This window comes from Acyrthosiphon pisum, chromosome A2 (assembly GCF_005508785.2).
Source record: "Acyrthosiphon pisum isolate AL4f chromosome A2, pea_aphid_22Mar2018_4r6ur, whole genome shotgun sequence".
In the NCBI taxonomy this organism is placed as follows: domain Eukaryota; kingdom Metazoa; phylum Arthropoda; class Insecta; order Hemiptera; family Aphididae; genus Acyrthosiphon; species Acyrthosiphon pisum.
This window is the reverse complement of record NC_042495.1, coordinates 36,012,070-36,025,599: the sequence shown is the minus strand read 5'-3', so window position 1 is coordinate 36,025,599 and position 13,530 is coordinate 36,012,070. Positions and strand designations below refer to the sequence as shown.

General features: G+C 30.5%; 2 protein-coding genes across 2 annotated transcripts in view; both read right to left on the bottom strand.

The window, feature by feature from the left end:
- Window positions 1–6,750: 6,750 nt before the first annotated feature.
- On the bottom strand, window positions 6,751–11,256 carry LOC100570166. The gene is made up of 6 exons (XM_029490316.1): window positions 11,172–11,256; window positions 10,925–11,073; window positions 9,432–9,636; window positions 9,239–9,319; window positions 8,690–8,845; window positions 6,751–7,419 (listed from the first exon to the last, which is right to left on the bottom strand). The coding sequence occupies exons 1-6, from the start codon at window positions 11,214–11,216 to the stop codon at window positions 6,835–6,837; spliced, it is 1,221 nt and encodes a 406-aa protein (XP_029346176.1). The 5' UTR covers window positions 11,217–11,256; the 3' UTR covers window positions 6,751–6,834.
- A 337-nt stretch (window positions 11,257–11,593) lies between these two features.
- The window catches only part of LOC115034220, a 2,621-nt gene continuing 684 nt past the window's right edge, over window positions 11,594–13,530 (bottom strand). Inside the window, exons 2-6 of the mRNA XM_029490317.1 lie at window positions 12,891–13,141; window positions 12,526–12,796; window positions 12,265–12,462; window positions 11,875–11,978; window positions 11,594–11,812 (exon numbers count right to left, since the gene is read on the bottom strand). Of these exons, the coding sequence (XP_029346177.1) occupies window positions 11,623–11,812; window positions 11,875–11,978; window positions 12,265–12,462; window positions 12,526–12,796; window positions 12,891–13,141 (1,014 nt within the window). The 3' untranslated portion in view covers window positions 11,594–11,622. The remainder of the gene's footprint in view (window positions 11,813–11,874; window positions 11,979–12,264; window positions 12,463–12,525; window positions 12,797–12,890; window positions 13,142–13,530) is intronic.

The window sequence follows — 13,530 nt, the reverse complement described above, 5'->3', positions numbered from 1 at the left end:
TGATTGTACAAGAAGGTGACCTGTCGCCTGTAGTTGTCCCCTGGGGAATATTTGGTTTTCAGAAGGTAGACCAAAAATTAATTAAAATCAAAAATATTTTCTTGGAGGTGGTCATGGAAAAGTTGATATCAACCGAGTACTAGACATTATCGTTTGATAATTTCAAGTACTTATCATTTGGGCACACGTAATTGAATGTTATAATAGTAATTAAGTATATGGAACAACATTTTAATATTAATTATTTGTTTGAAAAAAAATAAATATTATTCAAATAAATATAGGCAACTATTGCTGTCTAGAATCACTTAGGTACTTATGTATTCATGGCGAAGTATATTTTTTATAAAGTTTGTTCATTTTACAACAAACATACGTCTTATTTTTTGTACGCTCGCATAAATGTATAATGTTATAATTGTCAATCGTCTATAAACATATGTATTTCACATTATTCGGCATCATTGTTCGAGCTACAATAATATTATCGTAGTTCTCCTGAACTTAAAGACCATCATCCGTTGGAAGAAAATTGTAGTTGGATTATTTGATGACTGGATTGATGAGTGCAGTACCTACTACAATTTCGAATCACCTAGTATTAAATTTAAACAAATTACAACACTTTTATATAATGATAAATAATAGCAAGACATAGGTAATTTTTTATCGGGAACCAATTTCGTGCTAGGTAAAAATGTTCGCCTTTTTGACTTACCCACCTTCGACTAGGGAAAATAATATTATTATTATTTTGTGATCGTTTTCGTGTTTAAGGTAAACGTCGTGGAGATCGGAAGGACTATTGCAGCCACACCTCCGCAGCCGTCTGAAAATTGTACTCCCCCGATCCTGCAGACACCACGGCCCGCTGCAATCGTCGAAGATCCGGAGGTAAATGTTAGATTCTTGGTGAATTCTAATTATATTATTTAAATTTAATGTGTATTATTATAATTTATAATATATAATTAAGTATCAAGAATAATAACTATGGTCAAATGTATAATTGAAAAATATTTAATACCTAGGTATATATATATAGCTATATCTAGGGTACCTATATAATAACTACACTAAACTAGGTGTAAATTGTAAATAAACTAATAAAATATATTGAGGTGTATAATGTATAATAAAAATTAAAATATAATGGTTAATAGTATTATATTGTTTTAAATACTTCGAGCAAACCTAAGGTGTTTCCTAGAGTATATATAGTATAATATGCAAAAATAAGGTACGTATTTAGCTTGGCTTAGGACTGTTTGGGCTCGCGTATATTACCTATACCATTAATTATATAATCAATGCCTATACCTAATATAATATATACATTGCGATTTTGGGAGTAAACATTTATACTTCTATACGTCACCCACCTAACAGTTTGTCCGTGGCAATAAATATTTATTTTAAGTCTAAAAAGTAAATGGAAATCCCAAAATAATATGAAAACAAACTTACACTTAAACATCCAAGATTTTCAAGGAAGAAATTTGAGTTCAAGAGCGTTCAAGAAGTTACATGTGCAATATACAAGCGAATAGCGATACGTATCGGACCCGTATCGGACTCAGACTTCGATAAGAGCCGGTACGTAACTATTCCATATCGATACGTATCGAATTTTTCTTCTTGAAAATCTTCATCGACTCTTCCGGTGAATCCTAGCTAGAGTGCATCAAGTACTAGGTACACGTCTGTAGTACCTAGTACGTGACGCCACCGAAGAAACGGCCATCTCCATCAGTCTTCATCTCGTTCCGAACTGTAACTTGAAAGTATCGAAATATTTTATGAAAATTACCTGAACGTAACGAAATGTGTGAGTTCGTGTTATAACTTACATTATAATAATACTATTATACTGCTTAATGAACTTGTCAGTCTATTGTTGGCTTCTTTTTATTTTTTGTTCACTGAAATTATTAAAATTGTTAATCGTCGCCGACGAATATCGACAATATTGGTGATTGCCATAGATAATATGAAATATTTAATTAATCATGATATATCCATAGAACACATGACAAAAATTCGATCTGCTTTCAACAGCCATGTGATTTCCATTATAGGTACATGGCCTGATATTTAGGCAAACTTACACACACCAAAGATAAATAAAATACTTTATGCATTCAATTTCAGGCGAAAACAATTAATCACTGATTATATTATTTATTTTCATATAATAATATTACTATGCAGTATAAGACATTATATTAAACAATAATGAGTAATATAAAATAAATTAAATCATTCTGTCGAGTGTGTCGTACGATACTGATAATTTATAACTCCAGCCCTGATGTAAATGCAGTAGCTATATAACTATCAAAAAATACTAAAAAAGTAATTTAAAATGTCCCAAATTACTGTCTTTAGACCACAGCAAAAATAAATGCATTTGAAAATGAACCTAATAATATATATTTTATAACCAAAAGTCAATTAAATGCGTAATATTTAATAATTAAGGATGTTAAATAATTCTAAGGTTAAAAAGCAGGTAAGTGGATAGTTATACAAGCAATTCAAATTTCAATTGTAATTTCCATTTTGAAATATCTGTGACTTGAATCAAATTGTGTACTTGGAATGCACATTGTACTAGAGTAACCCCTAAAAAATAAACTTTGTATTGATTGTACTAATTAACTTATAACCATTAATTTTATTCTAGTCTTAGCAGAATAAATTATGCAAATCTAATTGTATGTACATTTTTACAATAAATCCATTAATTATTCTAAAACTTGATTAATTTGGTACTACGTTTTTTTCAACCAAGTAAATTAAAACCAAATTATAATTATTATAAGTTACAAAAAAAATTGTATTAGGTAATAGTTTAAAATGCTAAATATACCTAGCATTATTTATTTTTCTCGATTTTCATTTTATGCTAATTATTTATGTAATTAATTTATTCGATGTTTTAAATTAAATAGGTAGTTTTATTATAATATCCACGTTTATTCAGTATTAAGTTGTTGTATTTTTTTGCCAGCCGAATTCAATTTGCATAAACATCTAATGATACGGAAGAATGGTTTGATTTGAATTGTACCTAATCACACTTTAAAGTTTAAATATCATCGAATGAATCATTTTATCATTCATTAAAATACGGGCACAAAAATATTGTTAAAATACTTTGTTGACACACATTAAATTATTATTTTTCTTCATGATCATAGTTATCAGTTATTTAATATACGTTCACGTTTAACAGTGACAAATATATTAGGTACGGTGTTTACCTAGAATATATCTATTATCTATTATATGCAAACTTAATTATTAAGAAATACAGGGGCTTTTGAATAGTGTTTAAGAAAATTAGCAAATTGGCGGGGATTAGGTACAAAAGAACTAAGAACATAGTCATTTATATCACACAACATTTGAAAGACACAGCCGTGTTGTATAGGAATAGGCAAGTTTAAACGGGAGTCAAGGTTAGATATATTAATATCAAAAATATGGGATAATAACGAATGATTTCACTGATTTCTGATTTCTGATTTCTGATTCTTACCCTAAATAATTGATTCGTATAAAATAGTAAAATCATGATAAACTTTTGAGCTTAGGCTATTTAAATTCCAGAAATCATTAGAAAATGAAATAAATTTAGTACAGTTTCTATTCAAAACAAAAATATTATGGTATATATAATGATTTATGATGTTTTTAAAATGTTACGAGGTTTGTCGTTATAGTATAGTTTTAGATTCTAAAAGATAGATTCTGTCTGTAAACATTTTTTCTAGTAAAAATAAGGCTTCGTTTTTCAACGTCAGCATCTTTTCTGATGAGAAAGTGAATCTAATTGGTACTTTTGAGAGTTTGGTACTTTTGTTTTGAGAAATTTGAAAAACTCACAGTAGCTTTCAAAAAAGTTGGAAAAACAAACAAAAAATTAGGGAAAAACGGGACAAACAGTTTTTGTCAAAATCGATTTAGTTTTTTTTTGTGTTCTTTTAACTAAAAAAGTAAAAAACTTAAATATTTCAAATTTTCATTGGAAGTTTTATATTACTATTTTCTATATACCAATAAATTTTAAAAATAATTATATTATAATTATTCAAAAATATTTTTGAGCCATTTATAGGCATAAGAAAATTTTGATTTTAATAAGCTTTTTTTTTAATTGTTTGCTTGGTCAAAATACTTGCACAATTTAATATACGGTTTCTTGTAAGTTGTTGTTAATGGAAAAAAAAATTAAAAAAAAAATTGACATCCACAATATTTTTTTAATTTTACAAAATCAGTAAAATTCTTGGATATAATATGCGTGTTATTATGAGTTAGAAATTCATAATAATTATTCTATTTATACCTAAAATTTAAAAATTTAATACAAAATTCCTCATACATTTTCCTACCTTAAACAAAAAAAAAAGTTTACCGGAAAGTCTAAATAATTTTCTATAAGCGTCTGAAGTTTAAATTTTTTTGACATTGGGTTTTCAGCTGTAAATTAACGAATTCTCATCAAACGATTTTCTTATTTTGTTGTAGGTACTTCAAAAACGAATAACCAAAGATACTTGACATTTTCACCAAATGTTTATTTTATCATTTTCTATACATGATACAATTTTCAAAATATTTTGACTCATTTTATTTTGACCTATTTATAAACATTTTACATTTCAACTTTCAAATAGACATGTTTTTTGGCTGGAAAAAATGTTTTTTGATCAATTTTGGGTAATTATGCTTTGATTATTGCTTTAGAAACGAAAATCTATGATTCCTCAATTTTCCTTATAGATAAAAAATATCTTGTACGACTATTTTTTAGTTTTTTTCTGTGAATTAATTTTTTTTTTTTTGGTTAAAAAGCTTGAAAATGTGAGCAATGTTTCTTATGAATTGTTATAAAATCAGTTAAAAAATATAAAATATACAGAGGCACCAATAATTGTTATTTAAGTATTCAAAATTTAAAATCCAAAAAAATTCGTTAACATTTGTTATTATCTTGTATAGTTACAATTATTTACAAATTTATAATTTTTATAGCTAAGGATTGATATTTTCACCAAAAAATCTAATAAAATATATAAGTAAGCACAGTTTTTTATTTTGTTGTAATTTAAAAATATTATATAGACTAGTAATATAGGCTCACTGACAGACTTCACTTAGAATCGTTTTTCGTATGCAATGATTTTATATTATTGAATTCAAATATAACACATCCACTACAGTGACCCTTTCGACACCTATACTAGACAACAGAATGGTACCAACGTTCCCACTTTCTTTTTATGAATTTAACAAATACTAATAAAATATTGTTGATTGATTGTTTTTTTTATGACGTTTTATTGCTTTTTGCGTTTAATTCCGAAAGCATTAAAATGTTATTCTACGAAGATATCATATTTTTTATAAAAATAGAACATCATATCGATTTTAAGATGAAAGAGTTTTTTTTTAAATTTTGACAAGATTTATTAACTAATATATATATGACAACTAAATATATCATTCAATACTTTTGAAAAAGTTTTACGTAATGATTTTGGCAACGTTTTAGTATGATATACAAATAGTAACGCTGTAGCGTATGATGCATACCTATATATGCATACGTAACATGACAATTTCCAACAACAACAAAAAGTTGTATGCAATAATAGGAAATCGATATATATATATTAAAAGAACCCTCCCCCTTCCACAACATTGGAATTTAAACTTTTTTTTTTGTAAATATTTATCATTTGTCGATAATACCTCCATGGGGTACGAATAACCTTTTTTTTTTTAATTTTTATTTAATAATAATAATAAATTTTTTTTGAACATATAACAATATAATATCTTACAGTAGGTATTTAATATATCGATTACAATAAAAACAAAATTAAAGATATTTAAATAATATGAATATATATGTTTGCAACCCTCCAATAAGCTAAAAGCTTGCGATTTTTAAATCGAGAACTCTGAACTGGGTTCTGCCGTTAGTCATTTTACCCCCTCCCTCCTCTCTTTTGCTTCATTATATTGCTAGTAAATGGCAATGAGTTCCATGAGTTCCATGAGTTCCATGAGTTCCAGGGTATATTGGTTGTCCTTGTGTCTGCTCTCCTCACCACAGAACGAATTTTACAGGACTGGTGCAAGACTTGGCCTTATGCCAGTCTGTCCGCATGTCATGCAGAGGTCTTAGCAGTGACCGGTCCTTACCTTTGCGGAAGATTCCGAAATAACCAAAGTTATGGCATCGAAAACAATGCGGTATGCATTATCTTCAGACTAACGTGGCATTTTTTGTGTAGTGAAATAGCATCATGACAATGCATTGTCACCACAGTCATAACGAATTACCAGCTAAAAAGGATACAAATAATACTTATTTATCCAACGTAACTTAAAGTGATTTCAGTTGTTTTAAATTTCCTTAAATTGTTATATAATTATTTAAACGCTTCTACCTGATTCTACCTGATAACGGAATTTCTTATCAGTATTTTTTAGTGTTAAAGTAACGTCTTTGATTAATCGAAAAAATGACAAACCCATAATTTAAGTACAGGTATTTAAAAACAAGTATACAATTATTTCATTACATATTATAACATTTACAGGCAATTTGTTCTATTCAGTTTACATTTGCTGAAATATGACGTAGAAGCCTGCAGGGTACTTCACGTTATAATCAGTTCCGACTTAGATTAGGCCATATTACCGCGGTGTCTAAAAAACTCGATAACAGAATACATACCGTATATGAATATAATTGCCTAATATTGTACTACACCAACAAAAACAATAAAAATAATCGCAATTGACTTTAGGACTTTAGGAGTCCACAGTTGTATCCACGTCTACGAAACCAAACACGTAGAACTGTCTGAGCACCAAATGGCCTACATGCACGTTGAACTTAGCTGCGTAGACACGACGCTTATCGGTGGCTGTTCGACCGTCATCGATACGGTTATACTCTCGGCCCGGTTCGGCTGACTCCGTCCCAAAACCGTCGTCAGGTGATTTTATCGCCTCCTCTTCGCTTCCGTCCGATGACTCTAACGACTCTTCGTCGCTGTTGCCGTCTTTATCTTTGTCTAGTTGTCGGTCGTACCGAGGAAGCATTAAAGTCACCTGGACGTAACGCGACTCTGTCGGGTCCAAACGAAACCACAGTGGCCGGCCACCATTTCCCAGGTCAAACGCACCTTCACCAGCGATGGCGGATTCCTCGGCCCATTCCGCTCCTTCAAACCACGATGCCATTGCCACACGCTGCTCCGGGTCTGACCCCTCAACCGTTCGGAGCGTTTCTATGAACTCGAAAGCTTCGTTGTCGACCATCGGCTCCAACAGCTCCCTCGTCCATTCCATTTGTACGTTGAACCGCACATTCGTTCCACTGGTGTTTGTCACCTATACGTATTCTATATATTATTATAATAGCATTGGTTGAACATTTTGAATTTATTTGCATTTATAATAATATTAAATAATAATAATATTTATAGGTAACCCAAATAAATCTATAACATATAATATTATAATATTGACTTTTTGATTTTTTTTCATCATAATATCTATTATATTACAGTAAAGTTGTAACATGTTCAATTTGGTTGCATATTTTGGTCATGTTTTTTTTTTGGTTGGGGAGGGGGGTATTACATTTTTGTGCATTTTATTTACCCCCTCCCCATCTCCTAAAAAAAAATTGTTGTTTGCATTATAAGCACATCTGAATACAACCATATTGTTACATGTATAATATAAGTAAAAGTTTAAATATGTATGCACAGTGCACACATTTGGAAACAAATAATTAGGTACATAATATCATTGAGGTCCATTTCCCCTGCCTGCCCCATCATATTGGAATTTTCAATTTTTTTTTCATTCGAATGTGCTATGTTGTTTAATTCTGCTTGGTCCCGCGTTTTTTCCTAATCCCCAACTCTAGAAAATAAAATTTCAAGAAAGGTAGATCTGGAGAAATGCTAATATTTCGTGTATTTTTGTTATGTTAACGTGATATACATTATTAATATAATATAAGATTGTTATTTTTTTTTTCATGTATTAACCCGCGGAAACTTAAGCCATTGGGTGGTTTTTATAACTGTGGGGAGGGTACTGTAGGTTTTAGTTTGGCAGAATTTTCAAGTGGGCACCTGTAGATATCTGCCATACCCGGGTGGGGATGGCGGCCTCTCTGTCTAGACATCGTGTCTGCCTGAAGAGAAGTGCCACCCGTGGCCGAGGTTCGAACCGGCGACGGTGAGCGTCACAATTAAAGGCTTAGTCCACTCAGCCACTCCGTCCTCCATAAGATAATAAAGGTATTATTAATAAAAAATAAATGAACACATTTCTAGATAATTTAAAAAATGTAATAAAAATAAAAAGGAAAATGTATCTACATTATAATTAGGGTTCATTCATTAAAAACTATCAATATAATATGCAAGCAAATATGCGCTTAATTTGCATTTTCTTTTTAAGTTAAGAATAAGTAGCTGATCTAGTAATTTTTTGATGTAGGTACTCAGTAAAAACTGGAAATGCATATATTTCTGGGGCCTAACTATACTATACAACTAAACTTATGTTATATTTCAATGTTAAAGAAAATCTACGAAATCAATATAAAATAGTTATGCGCATGCAAACCAAAAATGATTATTACCCGAAAAATAAATGCTTTGGTCGCGTGTTTTCGCATAGTTTGTATTACGTTGAACATGTCGTCGGGTGTGATTGTGCACGACGGCCCGAGACCGCTACCGGACACCATTACCTGTAACCGCATCGTTTCGGAACTCAACTCCAACATTTCGTTTACCTTTTCACGGACACAAATATGTATGATTTAGATACACGTGAAAATGGTGAAATGCATTAGATTTTTCATCGAGCGTATACGGTTTAGTGTATAATTATATTATGTACAGGGCGTATCAAGACGGTCTGAAGATTTCACATTTGAAATTTGACTATGGCGTATCTTCATGATGCACCGTTGTATATTGTATATATAATTATATATATATATGTATATTATTATGTTGCAAGTGGAAATACGTAATAAAATTGTATTTGTATAATTATAACTTAACCTCGAGACATTAAAACATTATTATGTTATGAGAAGTGTATACAAAGTATTTCCGCTAACAATAATAATTAATAATATTATCATACAGTGCGGAACTAAAGTCGCTCGCAGTATACTCACAGCCGCCTCGTGTTCGGGTATGAATGAAATGTTGATCGGCAACGTGCGGTCGGGATATAATAGCTGTTCGCCGTTCAGAGCCTAATGAGATAATAATACGAGAAAAAAAATTACCCTCCGTCCATCAATTTCATAGCATACAATATGTCGACACATCGACATATTATAATGGATAATAATAATTTATGATTACGAATGCGCAGAAAAAAGGTCCGACCGGGCTCGGCGGCGAAACCTTCAACGGCACAGGGCGCGTTGTCACGTTCCGTACGAACAGCCATTCGTTGTGACGGACGTCTATGGACCGTTCGCCAAAATCTATTCGATCGCTAAACAAGACGATGTTCGGTTTCGTTGTCGGACACACGAGACTCAGCTTTAACGATTCCGTGCAGAATCTGCAATAATATTAGAACAGGACAGCGACGGATATAATAATAATATTAATATCGCTTAGGTATAATAGTGTTTCTATTATACGTGCGTATTGCAGCCTGCAATCGCGGATATAACGATTCGTGGCAGGACAGACTATAGGAACGAACGAATTTTTGGACAAAAATATTTTAATAAACCGTTATTTATTTTAGACTTAATAAATTAATATTCTGCATTATACAAAAATATAATAATACTACTCGACACACGTGATAATCCATCGCATATTATTATTGCAGTTTATATTATAATATTATTCATGAGTCATGACATACCTAATCCGAGAAATCTATCCACTTTGACACTATACTAGGCTACACTGATTATAGTAATTTATTACTTATGACATTTTTATGTTTAAAAGAATGATTTTATATGCAATTTGAATGATAAATAATTGGCAGGTAACTTTTTACAACAATATATTATTTTTAATTCGAAGAAAAATATTATTGTTTATGTTTCCTTATCAGCTCTTTTTAATGACTTTAAAACTACTTAAGTAGACAATTGTCTAAAAATATCGATGAACAAGTATAATTAAATACTTTTTATACATTTAAAGTAGGTACCTATTTTCTACATACATGAAAATAGTAAAATGGCAAAAATACCCGGCAAAAGTTACGATCTACTGTTCCACTTTTCTAAATTTAAAATTCTTACTTATTAGTTATCAAGTACCTACTATTTGTCCAATATTCAATGATAGAAAATCAAATTGAAAAAAATATTCTGATGTTCATTATGAAATTTAAAAAATTTAAAATACTTATAAAAAAGTACATATTTTTGTAAAAATGTAGTTGTATAATAAGACATAATTACTTCATCGAACTATCTACTTATATAAAATTAATTTTTTAAAAAACAACAAATTAACTTGGAAAAGATTATTTTTGAATCATATGAATCATATGCAAAAATAAATGATCATAAATTGTAATAACTTTTAACTATTATTCTCATTTTGTAATATATATTATGATTATACTCAATAATCATTATTAGTAGGTACCCATCTATTATTTTATTATATTTTAAATAACTTGTTTCCTAACATAATATTATGTATTCATTTTTAATTTAAATAATATGATGTACGATGTATTTATATAGTTTTATAGATATTAATATATTATGTAACAGACCAACAGTGGGTAACAATTATGGAGTATTTATAGTTAGGTGTTAATAAATAATTATCAGTTACTTTAATTTTTGATATTATTTCAAATAATACAATACCCAAAATATTCTTTTGATTTTAGATTAATGAATTGTATAAAGCATGCAGCAGAAATTATTTTTGTTGTATCATCTATCAATGAATAAAATACATTGTTGGCTTCAAATACTTTGATTTGCTCTTGAAGAAATGGATTGGTCGTGTAAACCTGTTGAATGTAGGTACCAATTATTAAATGTATACCGTGAACGTACATATTATACATAGGTAATTTAAGAACAAATAAATCCGTTTATTTGTACCAACTTGATTTATGAAAGAATTCTTATCCTCTACAATTTGATCGACCATGATTTGTATTACTTCAGAATTTAGGCACTCTTCATAAACACTTTGGATTTCACTATCAAGCTTTGGTCTAAATATCACACTAATTGTAATGGTCTAAATATAAAATAATAGTCATAAAAAGTCCAAAAAACAAATGTATATAAATTTATCAACTTCTTTTGAATCTAGTATTCCGTTTTTTGGCTTAAACTCTACTGTAGAATCATTCGAGACAAACTCAAATCTAATTTTGAAATCCGGTAATGAATTAATGTTACGTTCGGTTACAGATGCCAAATTCGATGCTCTTAAATTGTATTATGATTATAAATTACAATCTCAAAATTAATATTACGAACATGGTGTATAGACTACGTATAATATGTATAGTATACACAATACACTATACAATTACCTACTGAATTACCTACCTCAAATCAATTTTAAAAACCGAGTAGGACGTGAAATGAGTTTTTCCAAATATGATTTTTTGGACGGAAAGTTCTACTGGTACATCATGAATTTTCGCAAGGCATCTTACAGTCGCTTGTTTTAGGATAACATTTTCGTCGAATGAACACACTTCAACTTCGTCTTTTAATATCGAAAAGAGTATCCTGTTTCGTATCAATTTAAGTCTAAATATGACGAAAATCAAAGCACACTTAAAATTATTAACTTGTCTGGTCCGTGATTTAATTCTTTTATCTCGTTTTCGCTGACTGTTGGATTTTGATTTATAATTGTATTTGATATATTTTGTTCATTAATCGTTTCATTAATCTAAAAAAAAAAGATATTACTTACAACGAATTTCAAATTTCTCTTGTAAAGTTAATACGCAAGGATAGGTAGTTATTAATACATAATTTAGCTAATTCACTAATTACCGAATAGAAGTAGGTAATCATACTATTGCCAAACATTAATTATTAAATAATTTTAAGTTACAAAATCAAAATAACTTTCACGGAGTCATTATGATTTCATACCGTAATTTTAAATTGCATTAAATATACTGTACACATATTAACATAATGTAATATTATGTTCAGCTCAATTGTCTCACTTGTATGGTTGCATCGTTTTGAAAAGGACACATTTCTGCGTTGACACCGGTAACTGTATCGCATGTCAATATAAAATCGTCATCGTACGTATAGACGTTTTTCGGCAAGTCACTTGCTGCAGGGCTATAGTGCAATTGCAGACAAATTTGCTCGCCAGAAAATATAGTGCCAAATGCACTAGGACGTACGGAAATTCTCTAAACAATTTTTAAACGAGTTAAATGTTTTTCGCTGCTTTTTATTCGTTAACGTCGTATTACTTCTGGTAGTTTCAAGAATCCGTATTCCATTTTGGTTCTTGAATGGTTGGCCAACATAACATCCCGAACGACAGTTTCCGCTGTATTGACCGTACCAAAATTCAATGTGTCGGGAGTTAGTTTCAGACCAAACGACGTGGTCACCATCGCCAAAACGCGTACCTCGTTAAATTTCTTACAGTTTGATGGATAAACTTGGACCGGGAAATCCAGGACACCGCTTTTTGAGTCGAAATACGTTTTGCATTCGTCCGGCAGCAACAGGTCGTACCTTAAAAATGATTGTAGTCGCCGACATTATAGGTATAACGACACGCGTATTGTGTGTTTATAATAAAATATAATTATTCGAATATTATAGGCACTTTAAATGCAGCCGAATGAATATTTCCATCGAAGACCCAGCCTTGAGGTATCCCTTCGAATGGCTGAGCTCTGCGTGTTTGGACAGTTCCCGCGGTAGTTTGATTTCGTACGGCACTACCACCCTACTGGTGTTTCGCAACTGAAAGCTGGCCATCTGCACGGAACTCGTTAAGTAACACAGACCGACGTCGATCACGCTGGGATCTACGAGGATTTGTTGATCTATGCCTCGACCGATAACGTTCACCCTCTGGAACGAGAAAAAACTGTAACTCCATGTGATGCCGTCTGTACTTTATATCTATAGGTAATGTATACGCGGTATTGCTAGACGACGCTTAAAGGAGCACACAACACAAAAAAAAAATTTTTTTTAATTATTTTTAAATGTTAAATTATTGTAGCTATTTGCCATATGAAATGATTTGGTGAAAATCTAATGTAAAAAAAAATTATTACTTTAAGAGATATTAAGAAATGTAAAATAGCCGCGTGACGTCATTGGGCTCTATTCTTCGTAATTGCCTATCTTATACGTGTAAAAGTTCCTCGCTTCTCACAACGATTTATCCACCTAAACATTTTGTTTTTAAAATTTAATTTACGCATAAATGTGTGGTTTTATGTGTTTAAGACAAC